General features: G+C 36.9%; 2 protein-coding genes across 9 annotated transcripts in view; one reads left to right on the top strand and one right to left on the bottom strand.

The window, feature by feature from the left end:
• Positions 1-5998, top strand: part of JAZF1 (JAZF zinc finger 1) — a 186426-nt gene extending 180428 nt beyond the window's left edge. For 2 of the 3 annotated variants that reach the window (XM_002195649.6, XM_072925665.1), the window contains exon 5: positions 3656-5998. In XM_002195649.6, coding sequence (XP_002195685.1) covers positions 3656-3832 — 177 coding nt within the window. In that variant the 3' untranslated portion in view covers positions 3833-5998. Of the gene's footprint in view, positions 1-2135; positions 2325-3655 lie in introns of those variants that run through there. The other variant, XM_072925666.1, reaches the window with a different exon arrangement.
• A 499-nt stretch (positions 5999-6497) lies between these two features.
• The window catches only part of TAX1BP1 (Tax1 binding protein 1), a 54529-nt gene continuing 40967 nt past the window's right edge, over positions 6498-20059 (bottom strand). For 4 of the 6 annotated variants that reach the window (XM_072925663.1, XM_072925662.1, XM_002195489.6 and 1 more), the window contains 7 exons: positions 18910-19028; positions 17647-17772; positions 15756-15827; positions 13187-13361; positions 12704-12849; positions 8270-8355; positions 6498-7645 (listed from right to left, as the gene is read on the bottom strand). In XM_072925663.1, coding sequence (XP_072781764.1) covers positions 7444-7645; positions 8270-8355; positions 12704-12849; positions 13187-13361; positions 15756-15827; positions 17647-17772; positions 18910-19028 — 926 coding nt within the window. In that variant the 3' untranslated portion in view covers positions 6498-7443. The remainder of the gene's footprint in view (positions 7646-8269; positions 8356-12703; positions 12850-13186; positions 13362-15755; positions 15828-17646; positions 17773-18909; positions 19029-20059) is intronic. The other 2 variants (XM_012571685.5, XM_012571686.5) reach the window with 1 other exon arrangement.

The raw sequence follows: 20059 nt of genomic DNA, 5'->3' as shown, positions 1-20059 counted from the left end.
TTTTCAGACACTTTATTTTTTGTAATATTTTGCTTATAACATATATTGGTACTCTATATAGTGTAGCAAAGATTTTCTTGAGAAGCCAGAGATCCTGGGAGAAATATTTTTCTTTAAATTACATGTGGGATAGTCAGAAACATCTAAATAAATCTGAAATACACTGACTTGTAGATGCTTTAAACACAAGTCTTTGAACTAATTTCTGAAGCTTGCTTTCTTCTCTAATTATGCTTATTGAGGTAGAGAAGAAATTATAATTTATAGTTTTCCATTTATGGATTTTTTTTCTTCTTGTGATTAATCTTTGATGCCTGAAGTTTGATTTATAGAAAATTATCTGTGTGATTCTAAGGAACCCAAAGGTATAATCCTTGTTTCTGTGGAGCTCACCCTCACCAGACTTTGGATTCACATCCAAATTTAGGTGTCCTGTCCAGAAGTGTATGGATATTGAGTAGTTAATGTGCTTTACAAAATACCACCTTGTAGAAGCTAAAATGGGGATTTATGAAGGTGTTGATTAGTTTTCCTTTTATTCAGTACCCCTGAATATCTAGCTCTGGAGAAAGACCTTGAAAATGTGTTTAAGATGTAGATAAATTTACTCAGGTAACATCCAAAGAGCAAATGAAATTTGAGACATAGTAGATACAACAAACCCCACAAATAATGCATATATGCTAGAATAGAGAAAACCCTGAAGTATTTGTCCTAAATTTTCTAGTTTGTGCCAAAAAATTAATAAAAAGAATAATAGATTTCAGTGCATACAGAATGTAGCTTATATCCATTACTTTCCTTGGCCTTGGGCAAGAGGAGTAGTACCTTCCCAGGCTGCTGCCACTGGGCTTGCCTGTCTGGATGAGGGTCCTGTCAGGTGGCACAAACCCCCAAGAAGGCTGACCTATGTATGGTGAAACTCAGCAGAGCTTAGGGAAGGAGAGGGACTGAGTGGGAAACAAGGGAATTTACTTGAAAGAAGGGAACAAGCCAGAGCTTGCAAGTCGAACAGAGGAACTGGACCCAGAAAGAAAACTTTGGGAAGAAGAGCCAAGAGTACAAAATCTCTCAAATCATCATTTTGAGATGTTTTTCCTACTTGAAGTGGGGCTGGCAAGTTCTTTGTAGTGTAGTGCCTTTGTGAGTCCTGCCGTGCAAAAAGGGCCTTGCCCAACAAGAGACTTTGTGTCCTTGCAAACCAGGTAGTGCCAGTCTAAACTTCTCTATCGCCTCCGGATCTGGTCCCAGGTTAATAATTGTTTCCTCCTGTTCAAGATTTTTAGAGTACCCTTCTCTATAGCCATCTTCTTCCTCAATCATCTCTGAGAGTAAATAGTGAGCAACCTAAGTAACTAGAGCAATAAAAGTGATGTACGAGTTTGGCCGTGGCTTTTGCTACACCTCAGCAAACTCAGCCCAGACGTACAACAAAGTGTTTACATTGCAGCAGTGGAAAAAGTGCCGAAGACTGTAATACTAACAACAGTTTCCTTTTAGACAGAAGTACAGGTCAAATTTCACATTACACAAATTTCACGTTGCACAAGCTCCTTATGCTCTACGTGGTTACTGTTTTTCAAACCTTCCATGATCCAATTAATCCCTTTAGGTTTCTGCTTTAGCAGATCCTTAAATTTTTCTGCCTGAAAATACTTTCTCCCCCTTCACCAAGGAATGGTGTACTGGGGCTGATGGATCATTAAAAAACCTGGATCAGGAGAAGAGTACCATTGGCATGGAATAGTGAGGGTATTTGTGATTGCAGATTTACGGCATCTGTAGGAATAGTAGCTCAAAAGTATCTAGAAGAGATTTCTTAGAAAAAACAGGAACAGATTGTTATTATAGGTAATAGGGCTTGTTTCAAAAATTTCATTGCAGTAGCAAAAGTTTAGCAGGTCGCCCTCAGATTTTCTCCTCTTTTAAAGGCACAGGTCCTTAAAGGATGCCTTATTAAGCCCTCCTGCCACCCAGTGACAGTCCTGGCCCCCTCACCCAATGGCCCTGTGGGTGCTAGAGATTGAAACTATGTGCAAGATGATCCAAAAGCTGCCCCAGGATCTCAGATTACTTGCAGGGAATTCACCTGACTGCTCTTGAGGCTGATGTGTAGCTTTGATATGCTCTTGCAGTTGCGGTGCTACAGCTTTCAGACGAACCCTGCCCTGATGGCTCGTGTTCCTGTGTCTGGTTGGTGTTGGAGATGGGGCAGTCTCAGCTCCCACATCTCAGGAGACAGCTGTGCAGGGGTTGTCCAGAATTTTTAAGGGTGTAAAGGACAATTCAGAGGCTGGATTTGCAACTTCAGGTGAGGATTCACTGCTGCATATTCTGAAGGATCATGAATCTGTGGGAGGAGCAGTTGCTTGCAGTCTTGCACCTCTTTTCCAGGGTGGATATTTGAGTTTTTCTGTGAGTTCCAACCTGGAGCTTCCACTTACTGTGAGCTGCACATTGATAAAACTTGTTTAAAAGAGCCAACTTTTAATTTCTGTTACGTGCAACATGAGGCAGTAGTTCAGCAAAGACAAAATCCCTATGACCTCATTTAGTGGGTTGTTCAATATCTAGGGTGTTAGTTGATTTTAGCTTTTTAGCTTTTTCTTTTCCATTTCTTTTTAATCTTTAAAAAAATACTGAGATACATATCTGGAATCTTTAGAGAGAACACAGGAGAGCCTTGGAACTCTTTTTGTCACAAATCCTATCTTCTTCAGTTTCATTCTAGGAGAAGCTCAAATGAAAGACAGTATGCTTTTGTTTATTTATCCAAAAATCCAAGTTCTTTTAGTGGGAGCAGATGAGAGAATCCAGTATACTCCACAGAACAGTATCACAACAGCTACTGAGATCACAACAGGTTCTTCCATTTTTGCTAGAAATATGTGAAAAGGAAGATAGGGGTATTACTTTGATTTATGTTTAGTAAGGTTTTTTGGTTGACCTGGCAGAAGTGTGGCCTGTTTCCTGCCCTTGTAGTGTAACAGGGTGTGTGTTGTGTTGCTGTGTTTTGCACTAGTGGGCATAAGCTCTCCAGTCTTAGCTGTGGAGTATTCCCAAACAATAGCTATTTTGAAGACAGCTTCTCTGGATTATTTTTTAAGTGTCCTGTGTAACTTTTTTGAGTTAAGCATTCCCTGCAGTTATTTCTTTGGAGGCAATGTGTAAACGATCAGAATTTGCTGGATCTAAAAGACGTATCTAGAAACAATGACACGAAACAGAACAGACCCACCATGGGGGAATCTCAGCTCTTTAAAGAGGTGTGACCTGAGTTTTCATGCCAATTCTTTGTTTGCTTGTAAATGAACGTCTGAATAAGATTTGTCAGTGCTATATGAAAAAGATGTCAGGACACAAAGAGCAACCATGTGTTAGCCCATTAAATGGTATTCTTTGGGAAGTGATGTATATTGGGAGATAAACAATCAGGATTAGCCAGGTAGGTGAGTTTTGAGAGCCACACAAATTCTTGTCCTTGTCCCACCTGGTACCTTGGGAGTGCAGCCCATGTGTAATACCCAGTGGGAGCTCCTGGCTCCTGGCAGTTACCGGATTTTGCTCATAACATTGATCCATTTTCAGGTTTTAACTGGAAGCAGAGCCCGTGCCAACCCACCTGAGCACTGACATTTTCCCTTCTCCCTCACAGAATGTGAACGGTATCAAGTACCACGCCAAGAACGGCCACAGAACACAAATCCGTGTACGCAAACCATTCAAATGTCGCTGTGGAAAGAGTTACAAGACAGCTCAGGGCCTGCGGCACCACACAATCAATTTCCATCCCCCCGTGTCTGCTGAGATCATCAGGAAGATGCAGCAATAACATGCTGGTCACAAATGTGCCAAGAAATCCTCACCAGCAGTTGCTGATTTTGAGAACAGCCACCTTTTTCAGGGGAAGCACTCAGCAACCCTTTAAAAAAGTTAAATGCATGCTTTAAAATTTTCTGTAATTTTGGAATGATGTATCTTTGTAGAGTTAATGATTTTGTACATTTGCACATGTTATCATCTTACCCATTTTCATTACTTTGAGATAAGGTGCTATAAAAGCTATAGGTTCTTCAGAACATTTTTCTCCAAAAAAAAACAAAAAAATAAGAACTAGGGGGACGTTGCGTATTTAGTTGTACTGACGTGTGGGACAGGAGCGTGAGGAGGAGAGCTTGGCACTGACATCCTTTCAAGATTGTAACGTGATGAAGACTTTTGATGCATCTGTCAATGTGTGTGCAAAACCAAAACAGTACCGCCCTCGTCAAACTATAGTTAACATGCCTTACATAACGGAGTTATCAGTGGAGTAGCAAGTCTTTTAGGTAATGGAAATATAAATAAGAAAGAATGTTTAACATAATATGCTAAAAATATTTTCATACTTAAATAACATACATAAAAAGGTGTGCTTGCTGTATTTTATATTATCTTGCAAATCTTTTTTTTTCTCCCTCTTGAAATGCTGAAAACCTTGCCATTCAAACTAGTAAACAATCACTTTAATGTTAGCAATTACATTTTTTTCTCTGTACAAGATGTCATATTATGTTCATGCCCATCAAACTTTTGAGGACCAATATCCCAGTCCAACTAAATATTTACCCCTGACCTATCTGTTAGAAAGACATTTGGAAATACTTAAGTGCAAATTTATGTGTGTATGAGAAACAATTATCTTCATCTCAGATGAAGTTTTGAAGCACTTTGTAGTTCTCTATTGCCAACAGATTTAATGTTTTATGTGTTGCCAATTCTTGCAACTACTGTACGAGCATGTGCTGTGGTTGCAAATAAAAATGAGAAATTCAGCGCATGGTTTAAGGAGGTCCGTTAGTTGTGCTAAGGGAGTTCTAATGCCTCTCCCTCACATTCATTGTGTTTTCAGATTTTCTTTGTGCATTTTTTGCTTCTCATTGTAGGTCACCGCATTCCATTTGGAAGTGTCTGTTTAGCTTTACAATTAATTTTGCTGAAATATGACATTTGAGCCTTATTGAAGATTAAGTGCTTCTTGCAGCAGGTGGTCAGAGACTGACTTAAAAGCCAACATGAGAGCGCTTCGTGTCTGGACCATACCTGAACATTTGTTGCTTGCCATCCTGCCTTGAGCATTCTTCTCACAAGTGCTATTCCTGGAGTTCAGTTGGCCGGGAGCAGAGGTGGGCACCCTCCACCAGCCCTAGCCTGAACACTCCTTTGCCTGGCAAGGGTGCAGGAGGAACTCCCAGTTTTAACACAGTCATCGCCTTGGCTTGGTTCCTGTTCTTTTAAGTGCAAAAGAAAGCTCACATAAAGGAGGAATGAGCTTTCCCTATTTTTTTTCCAAAGCTTTAAAGGAAAACTTTGTAAGGATGACAATTACCTTTTCTCCAGCAGAGTAAAAGCCTCACTAAAATACATAAGAATCATCCTAATGAGTAAGTGTTTAGAACAGCCAAAGTGAAGCAAAACATCCCTCTCTCAGATGCCAGAGAGGTGACCATGACAGCCAGGTTTTAAAGGATGATCCAGACATGAGAGTTACTGGTACACACAAGGCCCCAAGTGGCCACTTCCCACCTTCTGCAGCTTTGGCAACAGATCTGGCCAACAAACACGTTTTGGCTCTGCTCCTAGTGCAAGAACTACAGGCTGGGCGAGTTCGTTCAACAGCTAAACAGTTGTAAAACGTTATTGTTGCATGTAAATTCCTTTCAACTATAAAACTGAAATTCCAGTTTCTATTTACCTATTCATTGTGACAGTATTATTAAACAGGTAAAGATGGGACTATTTTGTTATACTGTGTATAGTGAATGTATTGTACTGTGTCTGTGAAAAGTGTGCTTTAAATTATATTTTCATATGTTTTGTTGGGGACAAAGTACTTTAAGTTTGAAAGTGACAGAGGTTTGTTTTAGAACTGAAGGCAACTTAAAGAATTCCTGTCAGGAAAGCTGCTTATAAATGTAAATCAAATCACATTTAAAATAAACTGCCTCTGACCTAAAAAGACTGCTCTTTTCTCATTCCTAACCTAGAGTTAGGTTTTTGGGCTGTGTATTTTATTTGTTTATTTTACTTTGGTATCATCAAACTCTTGGAGCCTGTTCTAACTGTTTTCATCTGCTGTTGAGTTACATTAAGAAAAAAATTCATGCTTTACCTCAGGCCAACTCTTGGTTATAAAGTTCCCAGTTATAAAAATCTTTAGACTGCAAATGGCACATGAGCACTGATGAGTTGCTGCTGCCCAGGACACTGCAATTCATCCACGTCATGCAGTTTTTAGTTAAATCCTGCATTAACTGGATATTGCACATGTTCAGGAGGGAACTGCAGTCAACAGAGGCTACTCTAAGCCTTAGTCCCAGAGTCTCCCTCTCAAAGAAAGAACATAAACAGATGTGAGGAGCAACCCTGTGTCATACAACGCCGAGTCATTTACTCCTAAGTGAAGTCTATACTCTGTTTAATTTCAAAATGAGCAGAAGGGAAAATAGACCACTGACTCCATGAATAATTCTGCTTTTAATGTAACAAGACTACTGTACAGCAAGTGGGAAGCAAATTTACTTAATACAGTTAAAGTAAATATAAAATGTTTAGATATACACACGTGTTTTTACTTATTGGAAAGAAATACATAAAGTTAAAACGCAAAAGGTTTTAAAAGCCAGAAGGAACACAATCCACTGTTGTGAAAATAGAACAATATTTTCTACTGAATAAAACTGCAACATAATGGCAATGACTTTTTTAAACAATTACTTTTAGGCATTTAAGCACAGCAGTCTCTTTCAGCTCAAAACCACTGCCCTAAAGTATAACGTACCTCACTTAATGTTGTCCCTTAAGGCAAACATTCTACATGTGAAACTGAAGTATTTACCATTCCTCTTGCTGCAAGCCTGGAATCTCACAGTACATGCATCTACATCTCAGAAATGTACTAGAAAACTATATTTTCATAGGGTAAGTAATGTAACTTTCCAATTTAAGTGTTACTCAGAGAAAAACTATATGGATTTGCTAGGCGAAACACCTGCTTATTACATTTTTAATTGTGCCTCAGTTATAAAGGGTAGGAGAAACCACAGGTGTTTTTGGTGATCTTTTTTAAATGTAGCTGAAGAACACCATGAAGCCGGTCTCATTTTTTCTGAGGCTCAGTCACTCCTGTGTCCTTAGGCATTCCACTAAGTAGGGGAAGAAATTCCGCTAAGTAGGGGAATAAATAGCTACATACACAACAAGGTGCGGGGTTGTGGGTCTCCTTAGTACAGTGTTAGGCAGAGAGAGAAGATTACCCCATAGCAGCTTACTGCCATGGCTCCCATTAGAGTACATGAGCTTTTAATCAGAAGTTTGCACTGTTACAGAAAGCTGCACTGCTTTTGTTTCGGAGATGGACTACCAAAGTGGTGGGGTTTTAAGCTACACTGCAAAACAAAGTATTTAATCAAAATTTAATACGTTCTGATCAAAGTGCGTCTGGACGTGCCTCTCAAAGCCTTGCTGGTCGTAGTCGGGCGGGAACTGCTCGCTGCACATGGGACAAACTTTCCAGTGGCTCTCAACGTGCTCCTCAAACTTGCTCTGGTCGTAGTTTGGGGGAAACATCACATCACAGAGAGGGCATTTCTTCTGCACATCAAAACTTCACGAGAAAAAAGGGAACAGTTTATTTCTATTTATTCTGTTAATGCAAACTAAAAGCAGGATCCTGCTGCCACCGACATTCAGAACTTTACTACCAACTTCAATTTGAGTGGACTTTGTATCCAAGTATCATCTAGTTCATTTAAATGTTTTTCCAAAAGCACTCAATACAGTCAGAGTAGTTTCACATGCAAATTCCAAAATAACCTGGCATTTTAAAAGCAACATAATTTTGACCTTATTCCAGCTACCACTGAATACAAATCTATTGAATACTTTAATGGCCAGTTTCATGGGAAACCACTCTCTCTGCTCATAAATGCTTGCTCTTAGCAAACATAACACTTTATAAAAGCTCTAAACTTAGGTTCACAATTAGGTTGGCAAGAGAGGGGGAAAAAAACAAAAGTTATTCATTCATTTACTAAAAAAACTGTCAAAATTCCATCAAAAGTATAGCATGAACAGCCTGCCCAGTCTCGTGGCATATTCTCTGCCAGTTAATTGTAATCTAAACATTCACTGAAAATGCCCAGTAGCTTTTCACCTACACCCCCACCCTTGGGTGGTTCTACAGAAACCTCTCCGTGCCCTTAAAGACCAATAACATGATAACATCTACCTGGAATCAAAGCAGAAGCCTGTGCCCCGCTCACGCAAGAGTAGACTTGGAGGATCAGGAGCAGAAGGTACAGTGTTGTCATCATCCTATTGAAAAGAGAAAGTATTTTAAAGACTAACCCCTACAAACAGGTGTTTTTGGTTTTTTTATCTCAATATGCATTATGTTACCAAACACAAACCCAGATGAAATTTACCTTCACTCTGTAATTTCTGTAGCATAAGTTTTGCTTTTATACATCTTGGCTCTATTCTGCAATTCAATAACAGAGCAGAAAAATGGAATCATTTCAAGGTGGAAATACAGCTATATTCCAAGATTTTTGGAACTCCAATTCCTACCTCATTTTCCTTTTTATCTCAAAGATGCCTTAAAAGGAAGGGCTATGAATTATTTAGCTGCTCTACAAAAAACAATGTGCAAAGGAGCACGTATAACAGCACACGTGCTGTGTTTTTTACAGATAACTACATTATCTGTAAAAAATTATCTGTAATTATTCTAATTATCTGTAATTTTTACAGATAACTCATATGCAAGCATATTTCAGTTTTAGGCTAGTGTACTTTTCCCTTATGAAGGATTAATGGAAACAGGGAAGGCTGGGAAAATTTCCTCAATATTCTTCTGACAACATCTGTTTGGTTTCAACTATTTAACATTTCCATTAAGAAGGCAGTGGGGCCTGCTATGACAAGATGCTGGCAACAAGCATAATCTTGCAGTCTGTTTGCTTTGCACCTGCAGTGAAAAGAGCATGAGAGTTTTAAAACCATCAGTTGTTCCTTTTGTCATGAAGGAGACAGGATAGACGTATTAAGAAAGAAAAACTATTTTGTTTGAAGTACTCTCATGCTACACTGCTAGAGCTTGTACAAAAACACAACAAATTTGCTGAATACCAGACTGAAGCACACTAGGACTTAAACAAGGAAATTAATGTGCATCTTCCATCAGTAAAACAGTTCCACTACAAACACTGGCCAAATTAACACTTAAGTCTTAGCTAATTTCTTCAGTAAGAAGAAATTAACTTTTCCCCTCCTCCACTTTTTTTTTTTTTTTTAAAGGCATTTGGCTCACAGCTGGTCACTTGGTAAGATAAAATTATTTACAGCTTTTGCCCTCTCTTTCAGCTTCTGGCAAGTGTGGTACCGTACCACGTACAAATGTAACACTACTCCTTGTTCCTGTTTGAGAAACATCTGAAAAAAAGGATGATGCTTTCCTCTGTATAGGCACACCTGCACTGTCCTACATGGCTGCCCTGTAAAAACTCTCTTCAACACAAGGCAAGCACATGTAAAAGCTTTTGGAATGTCCTAAGCCTACAGCTTTCTCGTGGCCCAGTTCCCTTAATTGAGAAATTCATACTGTGTGTTCCTTACAGCAGCTTCTGACCCAGGCCCTGTACAAGAATGTCAATACTAAGTATGTACTGATATTACCCTGTTAGGATACAGAACATCTGTCTCTTCAGTGTACTTCTGCTCTTGGCAAAGTCACAGGGATCAGTTCTTAACCTTTTGGGATGCCTAACCCACACAAGAAGAATGCAAATGTCTCTCTGTTGAGCTGACCTCACAGAGATGTTACAGAGATTACTGTGTAACCACAGTATGGCCAAACAGGAACCATGAGAACTTTATCTTACTCTGAGAGGACTTCTCAACTATTCTAATTGCAAGTTACAGTAAACACTATACAGTCACCAAGAACTAAAAAATCTCACGCAGCACCCTGAGCTAACTCAGGGAAAACAGAGATTCTGAGTTCAAGAACTATCTCTGACAGCTCAAAGACAAATATTCATTGGTTTTTGAAGCTGCTTTACAGAGAGTATGACAACTGCTGAGACACCAAGCCTCAGTGCCTCAGTGGCTCTTGCCTATGCTGTATAACATACAGCATCAGCTTACTTCGATACTATGAGGTTAAGTCATGCAAGTTCTTTTGATGAAAGCCCACATTCCATATTTTGAGAAAGAAACAAGTTTAATCTGCCCTTTTTGTAGATCCAAAGCCACCTTTCTGGCAGTCCAGACTGATGATGAGGGACATGGACATGGCTGCACATAGTCTGAGAGCCCTACAGTGCCCTGCAGTGATGTAACACAGTGGGTACACAGTCTCAGGTCCTTAGGAAAAAGACTGGTACCATGGACCCACAGGCTGTCATTGTGATCCTGCAGCAGAACAAGTGCCAGGCCCACTCAACTAGAAGTCTGAATAATTATGTGAACGAATTATAAAGGAAGTCTTTAACATCATGATTTAACCATTATCACTGGACTGTACCTCTGGCTCTTTAAAAAACTGCCACAATGAGTTCCACAGATTAAGTGAATCATAAAGATAAATACAGTATTACACACCAGAGCATGGTAAAAATAGGATTTGCCACTAGGGGAAGAAGGGAAAGCCAGATATTAAACTGTCAGAAGTAAGTGCAACTTGATTAGTTTTACTGAAACCAATCAATTATGTCTCAAGTACTGCTTTCATAATTACAATTATGGTGGAAGTGGCTACAACACCCTTAATTTCTTAAACTAATAAAAACTTTCTTAAACTAATTTCTTAAACTAATAAAAAGAATGTGGACAGGAGGACAGCAGAAGTCCATACAATGGTAGCATTTTAAACAAAGCAGCAAGCCTACCAGTGCTTTTCTTCTGGGAGGAAATCCTCCTCCAGTAAAAGGCTCTACATCCCACTGGTTGAAAAAATGCAGAGAACAGCATCTTAAATATCTTATTTTAAAAAACAGCCCAAGAAACGGTAATCTCTTCATATTTATCATTTTATATTTGCTGCTTCTTCTGCACAAATGACAGACTCTTCTTTATAATGAATCACTTACATACGTGGAAGTTTTTCATGGTTATTTATTTACACCCTGCCTCAGAACTGTTTTATCTTTGGCATATTACTAAGCCTCCCTAGAAAAATTCCTGCAGCTTCTCATTTTCATATAAATTTCTACACTATGCATACAGTCTTTTTAGGTAAGGAACAAGCAACTGATTCTCAATTGCAAATAAAAATAAAGATACAAGTTATTTGATTTAAAGGCACCTTTTCTCAAGCTGAACTTTATTTAAGCCTGTTATATTCCACCTCATTACAAAAATCCAAGCTGTTTCTGCAAACGAGCACAAGATTCTAGCACTGTTTCTCTTGGGTTTGCAAGAGGGCAAAGCACATAGATCAGAGAAAACACCCTGCTAATTAAACTGCAGCAGATGACTAAAGAAGAGAAGAGCTTGTCAGATGTAATAGCTACGTCAAGAATGATCAGATTAAATACGCAAAATGTGAAGTAAAGGTGGGGACAGCATTAAGCTCACATTCGAGATCTTGAACAGGCTGCAAAAGCTCTGACAGGTTCTCTAATTATTCACAGTAATGGACATTGGGAGCAAAAGGTAGGAGGGAGAAATACATTTTTCTCCATTATAGGTGCTGAGCACCAGGGCTAAAATCATGCCTGTCTGAACACTGATCAGTTTCTGCAAAGGTTAATAGCAATTAAATGTGGCAAACTAGACTAAATGAGAAACAGGTCATGATACCACTGTACTTGCAAAGAGCACAATACTTTGCAGAAAGGTATTTCTTGTTTAATATTTTTGATGGTGCAAGAGTACTTGGAATAAGAAAGAGTAATAGGTCTGTTCCTGTTCAAATGAAGACATACAGTCCAATTTATTACAGTATTTTTTACACCAGAATGTGCAAGTTAACTGTACTATAAAGAAATGTAACCAGAAACTTGAAACATCCAAAGCCCTAAAAAAAAATAAAAATCAGTGCAAATGTATCTCTTTCAGTTCAATCAGCTTTAGGCAACAGTCAATTAAGCTCTTTCAAATACATGTCCAATAGCAAGAAGCATTCAAAATGGAAATGAATAAATGCAGATTTGCAGAAGACAGAACAAAAGATTAACAGATTAGAATAATGTATCTATTAGTATACCAATTTATAGTCAGCATTTACTGAAAATACTGGTATGTAAATCATTTACATTTTTATTTCTTCTGTTCCACTTTATTTCCTATATTACTATTAAAAAAATGAGTCAGATGTGGCTACATTTTGAGCACTCATTCTATCACACAGGACAGAAAAATCATGAGTTGAGATTACTTAACTTTTTTTACTTTAGTACTTCAATAGTATTAAGAAGCTACTGTCCTAATACCAAAACAAGCTGTCTGTAACTCAAGAGATTAGGGGAACAAGTATATTATCATCAATGGAGTTTTCCCTTCCCAGCAAGCAAAAGTATTTTTCAGGGAAAAGAAAAAACAATTCCAAATTTACATAACAATAAATCTGGCTTATCAGATATGGAAAACCTATGTGAAATTCTTGGTAACTCATCAATAAAGGTATCAAGGAAAATAAATAACAAAAAAGGTAACTTGCATTGCTGTCCTCAGGATCTTCTAAACCATCAGGCCGACTGAGATTGCGTGAAGGCTGGCTACACACTACATCATCTAGCTCCCAAAAGGAACTTCTAACAGGTGGTCTTTGGATCTCATCAGGATTAAAAGCGCCATCTGCTCCATCTGAAGAAAAATTAATTAGGACATCTTTGTTCAGTAGACTGTATTTTGAGATTAGAGACATGCTACCATACCTTTAAAAATCAAGAGTTAAAACATATTTTTGGTTTAGACAGTATAAAACAATAGGAAAGAATCAGCTTTTTTCAAAGGCATTTAAAACTTTATCTTACTGATTCCCATAAAAATAAAGGCCCTTTACTGAAGTTCATCAATCACAAAAGGCTCTGTAAACCAGTCTGAAGACTGTTGGTACTTAACCTGCATTCAATACTTAATCTGCCTTTGAAACACAGAGAGAAAAATTATATTGGGGGGGGCGGGTCTGAAATTTATTTACCTCTTCTTTCCTGAATTGCGTAAGGGTTTCCATATTGCAATACTGGTAGTCTACTTGGCACTGCAGGAACTGGTCCATTTTCCTCTGAATATGGGTTGCGAAAATGTAATGTCGGCTGTGAAGTCTGTCCTTCCATCATCCTTCCAGCCTGATCTCCTGGTGTCCTGCCAAGCTCCTAAAAAATGCAAAGTTCAAAATGTAGTTAACCTGTGGAGTCCTAACAAAATTTGAAATGTTTATGAAATATGTTTTTAAAAGAAAAAATCTGCTAACCTCCCTAGTGTCTTTTAATCTTGACCTTATGCCAAGTATATCATAAATACCAAAAACAGTCAATGAAGAAAAGACAAAGAAGACATTTTAAAGAGGTATTATTTTTTCTTGGTTTGTTGTCAGTTAGTTCTAAATACATGAACAGAACTGCCATGTTTTTCAAATGTCTGCATCCTTTTTACAATGAAAAAAATTAGCTAAATCGGTAAAAATCAGTAGATTGACAATAACAACTAAAGATAATGTGCAGTGAGAAAAGTTTTTAAAAGTTAAAATTAAAAAGAAAACAATTCTTTTTTTCATATCATACCATACCATTCAAAAATGTATCATTTTAGTACATGGAGCACATCTTTGTACATATTTGACATAATTCCATATGAATTCATGAGTAGCAGATATTTAGTGAACTATTCAGTACATTGATCCCTTCTGATATTTAACAGCAATATTTTAATCAGATCATTCTTTCAGAAATGATCGAACACAACTCGTCAAAAAATTAATATACTTAAAATTCTAGGTTCCTGCACATAAACCATACATATGATAGTAATTACAAACTACAAAGGGGCTTTATAATTTAGAAACCATTAAAACTCTAAGATCTTAAAATACACTAATTAAAGTGACTTCAGTGTGGTCAATGCATCAGCTGTAATTTATCCCAATAAAAATCTTTCTCACCCTTCCATTCAACGAAGTGGGTTAAGGAAGAGAGAGCAAAATGCCACGAATATCAAAAATAACATGTCATTTAAATTCAGAACCAAGCAAAAATCCTGAGATATAAATATGAAAACAATAATTTAAAAATGGGGACTGTTAAGGGAGACATGCTTTTCAATAATGTTCTTTCTGATTAGTATTTTCTTCTGGGTTCTCTGGGTTCATGTTTAATATTTGCTGATGTGATGCTAATAAAACCCTCAAAGACTGAAGTGTGTCTTTTCCCTGAAGACTTTAAATTGAAACTTAAAGCCAAAGCTTCAACTGCCAATTCAACTTCGTAAAAATTAAAAGTCTGTTTAAAAAAGGAACAATTCAATTTTTTTTTCTTGCAAACAGGTGAACTTCAGATCAACCTCTTGAACAGAGAAATGCAAAAATCAAGTACCAAAAACTCCTCTGAAAACAAAACACTACTCAAATGCAAAAAGACCTCATGTAATGGATGTCATCTGTCCTCTAGATACAATATAAAGCTATGCCACTGTTACTTTAGATTTATAAACTAAAAGGAACATATGATTAAAACAGGTAAGATTAAAAAGCTAGAATTGCACATTTTAGTGAGTGTGTAAAATCTAAGTAATTCATCTTTACTCAATACAAAGCAGGAACAATAAATTAGCAACAAAATCAAGATTTTCCTTTTTAAAACCAATTTCTTCTGGAATACAGAAACAGTTTAAAATGAGAGGCAGTAGCATTCGTACTTTAATTGTAGCATTACATACAATTGAAACAGAAACATGACTGCAAAAAGGTCATGCAAAAAACCTTAGCTGGAAGTTGGATAACTAGAGACTGATTTAAACAAAAAAAATAAAGCTAAGTATGTAAATAAAACAGAAACAAAGTCATTTCATAGGTTTGAAGAGACAGCAAATGAACATTTTTTAGAAAGCTATGCTTGGTTTATAAACAAACACTGATAATGAGTATAAATTGAAATGCTGTTTACTATTAACCCATGCTTAACCTTTTAAATCATGGGTCCAGTCTAGCAAGGCACTTTGAGTCTTCTTTGTAATGTAAATATCTATAAATTTGGTAGACAAAGTTCCAAGCTTTTATAAGCTTCATACACTATTATTATTATTATTATTATTACAGTTGTTGTTCTTATGTGTGGTATTTAAAATTACTCCCTCCAGCTAAACTAGCCTCACCAAAACTCAAACTAAAATTTGATTTCTTTTGAACTAGAAAAATATGAGAGATTTATTAAAAATTACATCCTTGTCTTAAAGAGAAGATAAATATCAACTACTTGACAATCTAGAATTAAAAAAAAAAAAAAATTAACTAGCTTAATCTGATAGTTTAGTTTTGTTTCAGTTTATCAGTATTAAAATGACTGGTTTTATCTTTCATACTGGAATTGTAAAGTAATCAAATAAAGTTTCAAAGAAAAAGCCCAACTTTGCACAATACCATACAATACTATCTGAATGTAATAAAGACATTTTACTGTTTCACTTTTCAATAAAATTTAGCTTTGATTAATTGCCATATAATACCTTAGAGGTACTTCTACATTACATTAATATTTCAGAATGTGTGACACTACCTTCTCGCTGGTAAAGAGTTCCAGTTGTGATGCCAGTTCCTTTATTCGTCTCTCTTTTTCTGCCAGCTGAATCTATATGAAAAGATTAAGATTCTTATATTAGTGAATGGAAACTATTTCCCTGCATGTTACATCATGAAAACAAAGCTCCCCAATTAAGTTAATCTTTCAGATGAAAATAGTTTTGTCTATTAGAGTTACATGCAACACATAGTGTTACTATAAATCCAACCCAACAATTCTCACGAATTTTTATCTGCTGGGTAACTGCAGTTAATCAGCAGCCTTTTCTCTCCAGTTTTCACTGAACAGTTGTGGAATGAGAAAATTCTGTGTTAAAAACAAGGAGTTGTATCAGTGTCACCAATGGCAGGAGGGACACCGCTGCCCAGACATAGCTGAAGGTTTGCAAGCCTCATCTCATTACATGTGAGTATTTTCATGGCATTTCATACGTCCCACCATAGAAACTGAGAGAACTAAAAGCTACTCCTGCCTCAGAGAAACTAAATTTGTTTCATGAACATCTACGTTGTGTCTCTACTGGGTGCTCTAGGAGGAGGTGCAACTGACACATTACACAATTCTTCTTGGCTTCAAAATTATGATTTAAATAATCTCACACTACAAAGGACTATTTTATTTGCATTCTAGTTCCTTTTGAGACTGCCTCTTCCCCTGTTTTTCTAATATCAAAGCTCAGTGCTTGGCTTAACTGCTTATCAATTTTTTTCAATTCTGAAATTCCTTCTCCTAGTTTAGGTCAATGGAGCAAAACCTCCTGACTGGGAAAAAAAGCTCACTTTTTCTCTACCACCTGCACCCTCCTGAATTATAGCAATTTTTTAACTGCAGTCAAAATGCTTTCAATCATGGAACCAATTATTTATTAAACCCAGTGCTACGAAGTTAAACTTACTTCACATTAAATTATGCATGGCAACTGATCACTGCTAATTAGTACAATAAACTGGAAAGAGTCATGCATTTTATAAAATTGAAATTATAGTTTTGGAAAGTGTCAGAAGAAGATGGCCTGTGGAGTACTGAAATAAAACTGCAGAGTAATTCAGCATTTTATAAAGAAACAGTGCTGTAATTCCTAATAAAAAGGGGTTCCTAGTAGAACCAATACAGTCACAGCTCAGTTTAATCATTTTTCATCACAATGGGCAAAAGCAAGCAACAGAGTCAACTGTATTATCACCATTATACTGAGAACCACCAGAAAAGCTGATCTCATGAATATCTGTTGCTCATATCTCATTCCCATTGACCTAAAAATCATATTCAGCATAAGCATTCCTATCACATAACCTCAAAGATTAAGGCACCTTGTAAGCTAAAGCTGCCCATTGTGCTTGACTTTCTGGTGAATGTGCTACATTACTCTACAAAGACTATAGCTGAAGTTCTCCAAATTAAATTCTTGCATTATTTTAGAAACAATGGACCACTCCTCTCTCTCTACTGACTTCAGATAAAATGCATTAGACATTACTACACTGGTAATACAATATAGAATATGAAGATTTTAGACAAACACACCAATCAATCTTTCTGTTAGTATTACAGTAAGCAGCAGGAAATTAGAAATGCCTTTCACTTTTTTTCCCATACTACAAGACTACATCATTTAGGGGTTTGTCTAAATGCACAGTATTAAAAGACTGATGGCCAGCTGATAGTAGATCTTAGCAGACCTCTCATACTTTAAAAGAAACATTACAAAACTGTATTGTTTCTTCAACAGCAGAATGTGTATTTACAGCAAAAATGTATTTAGTATGCATTCCTTATTAAAGCTCTTCATTACTTGAACTATCAGAAATAAGCAGCCATGTTAAGAAGAGGTAAGCATTCATTGTCATAAACAAAACCTTTAACTTACTTTATACTGATCCTCCATTGCTGCCAGCTGTAATTTTATACCCTCGTTGGTTTTCACTTGTTCTTTCCACTTCAGCTCCAGTTTAGCTAATTCATCAGCATAAACACTGCATTTCATCTTCTCATCCTAAAGTAGTTTATACCATGGCATGAAATATTTACAGTCTTAAGAGATTTTCCCTACCACCCCCAAAAATGTCACTCCATGCTTTTAAAACAAGACCATTTACAAATGGCTTCTACAAGCCTGACTCAAGACTCTGAAATAGTCAGGACCACAGAACACTGCATAAATGATGTTCAATAGGCATTTCTTTCCTTGAGTTTTCAACAAGCTGATACTCCTCTTTAGTTTCAGAGTTTCAAGTTTCTTTGTACCCTAATACTACTAACCACTACTATTCTTTCAAGTACCTCACTTCAATATAAAACCTTTCCCAAGTGACTTTTACAACCTAAGTATCTTTCATCCAGAAGATCACAGCAAAACTTTCTTCAAAAATCACTATGGAATAAACATCCAGCAGAAGCCAATGCAGGCTCTTCACAGACACAATCATGAGCAAAATTACAGGACCGTTATTACTTCCTGGAAAACTTACTAAAATAGAATAGTATCATTGTGATAATGAAAGCCACAAAATGAAGACAGAGAAGACCACACTAAGTAAGAATTTTTTGCAATGTTCTGAACTTTTCACCAGTGCCACTGACGCAATACTCCATACACACATCCAAACTGATTAAATGAAAATCAAGTGCCAACTTTGGTAAATACGATCAAATAAATGCCTTTATGTGTGACTGAGCCCAAGGCAGTTGGCAGCACCCACTCCGGTGTGAAAACACTGTAAAAGCCATGACAGGCAGATAGGGAAAAGTTACTTTGCTTTGGACAGTTTATCAGATCCAACACTGCCACACTTGTTCCAAACATCAGCTGGTTTACAGCAACTTGCTGTATTTGATTTATAAGAGCAATTACACTTAATGTAAGAACAGAAAGTATTTAAAACCTTAAGCACGTGAACATCTGTTTTACTGTATCTTGGTTTTCCTTGTCTGGACCCTCTAAGACCATACATAGTCAAGAGCTGACTGAACAAAAATGTGGTTTCTAATGTTAAGATTTCTACCATAATCACGGTGTGTCACACAAACAAGGAAGGCAACTCAGCTGGGTTTTAACTCAGGCCTTGTTGTTTTAAGGCTCATCACCTACAGCTACTTTTTGTTCAGCTTTCCAAAGCAGCTGTTTACTTACTGCCAACATTTGCTTGCATTTCTTATACTTCTCTGTTTTCTCAGCAATCTCTTTATTCATCTCACGCACTTGCTCCTTTACCACGGATTCCGAAACTATGTCAGGTGAAATGGGGCTAACTGTGAACATTGAAGAAAAAAAAAACAAGAACATGGATTTTTTTCCTTCCATAAAGTTTGTGTGAAAGAGATGACAGCCCAGATTTGAGAGTGCATCAAAACCAGAGTGCTCCATGTTATCCAAACCAGAGATAATCAATATTATGTGCTATGTACAATCAGCAACTGTACTGGCCTATCCATGTTCAATTCTCTCACACCAAGAGAAGATCAGCATAAATACACACATATGTAGTACTTTCCCAAGAAAGAAAACAAAGTAAACACCAAAATATGTATGCTATCATTCTAAATACTCAATTCTTACATAAAAAAGTGGAAGTACCTCAGCACACTACTTCATCACACACTATCACCGAACTTACTGGGTTTGTATGCTTTAAGAAAGCCTTGAATTTCCTTTAGACAGGGAGGAAACTGATAGAATTTACAACTTTTGGTCTTTACAGACAGCAAGAATCTGCCAGTTATAAAATAGCTGGGGACACCTTCCACTACACCAGGCTGCTCAGAACCCCCTCCAACCTGGCCTTAAACACCCTAGGGAATGGGGCATTCATAACTCCTTTGGGAAGCCTGTTCCAATGCCTCACCAGCCTCATAGTGAAGGATTTCTTCTTTAGTTTTAATACATTACATACTGAGATTTTAGAATATTGTTTTTGCAATAACTAAAATTAGTTCATAATAATTATAAACATTTTCTAATAAGCCACTACACCTATAATTAATGAAAACAGTCAGTAGACTTGACCTTGCCATCACATAATCAGAACTTTACAGAAGATTGATATTACAGCAGAATATTATAGGGATAGTTATAAAAATGACTGCAAAATTACTATGCTGCTATGATACTTAAATTGAAAATTTGAGTAAGATTTTTTTTTTAATAAACTGTTTCTTAGCTGGGCAAAACCATCTCTGTTAACCATGAAGCAGAAATTCAAGAGTTCAGTTCTACTGACATTAAAAAAATAGCAACTAAACTGATATATGAACTTATTTATGATTATTACCATTTGGTAAGA

This window comes from Taeniopygia guttata, chromosome 2 (genome assembly GCF_048771995.1).
Source record: "Taeniopygia guttata chromosome 2, bTaeGut7.mat, whole genome shotgun sequence".
In the NCBI taxonomy this organism is placed as follows: Eukaryota; Metazoa; Chordata; class Aves; order Passeriformes; family Estrildidae; genus Taeniopygia; species Taeniopygia guttata.
The sequence above is the reverse complement of the archived record's forward strand: the minus strand, read 5'-3'. Positions and strand labels throughout refer to the sequence as shown.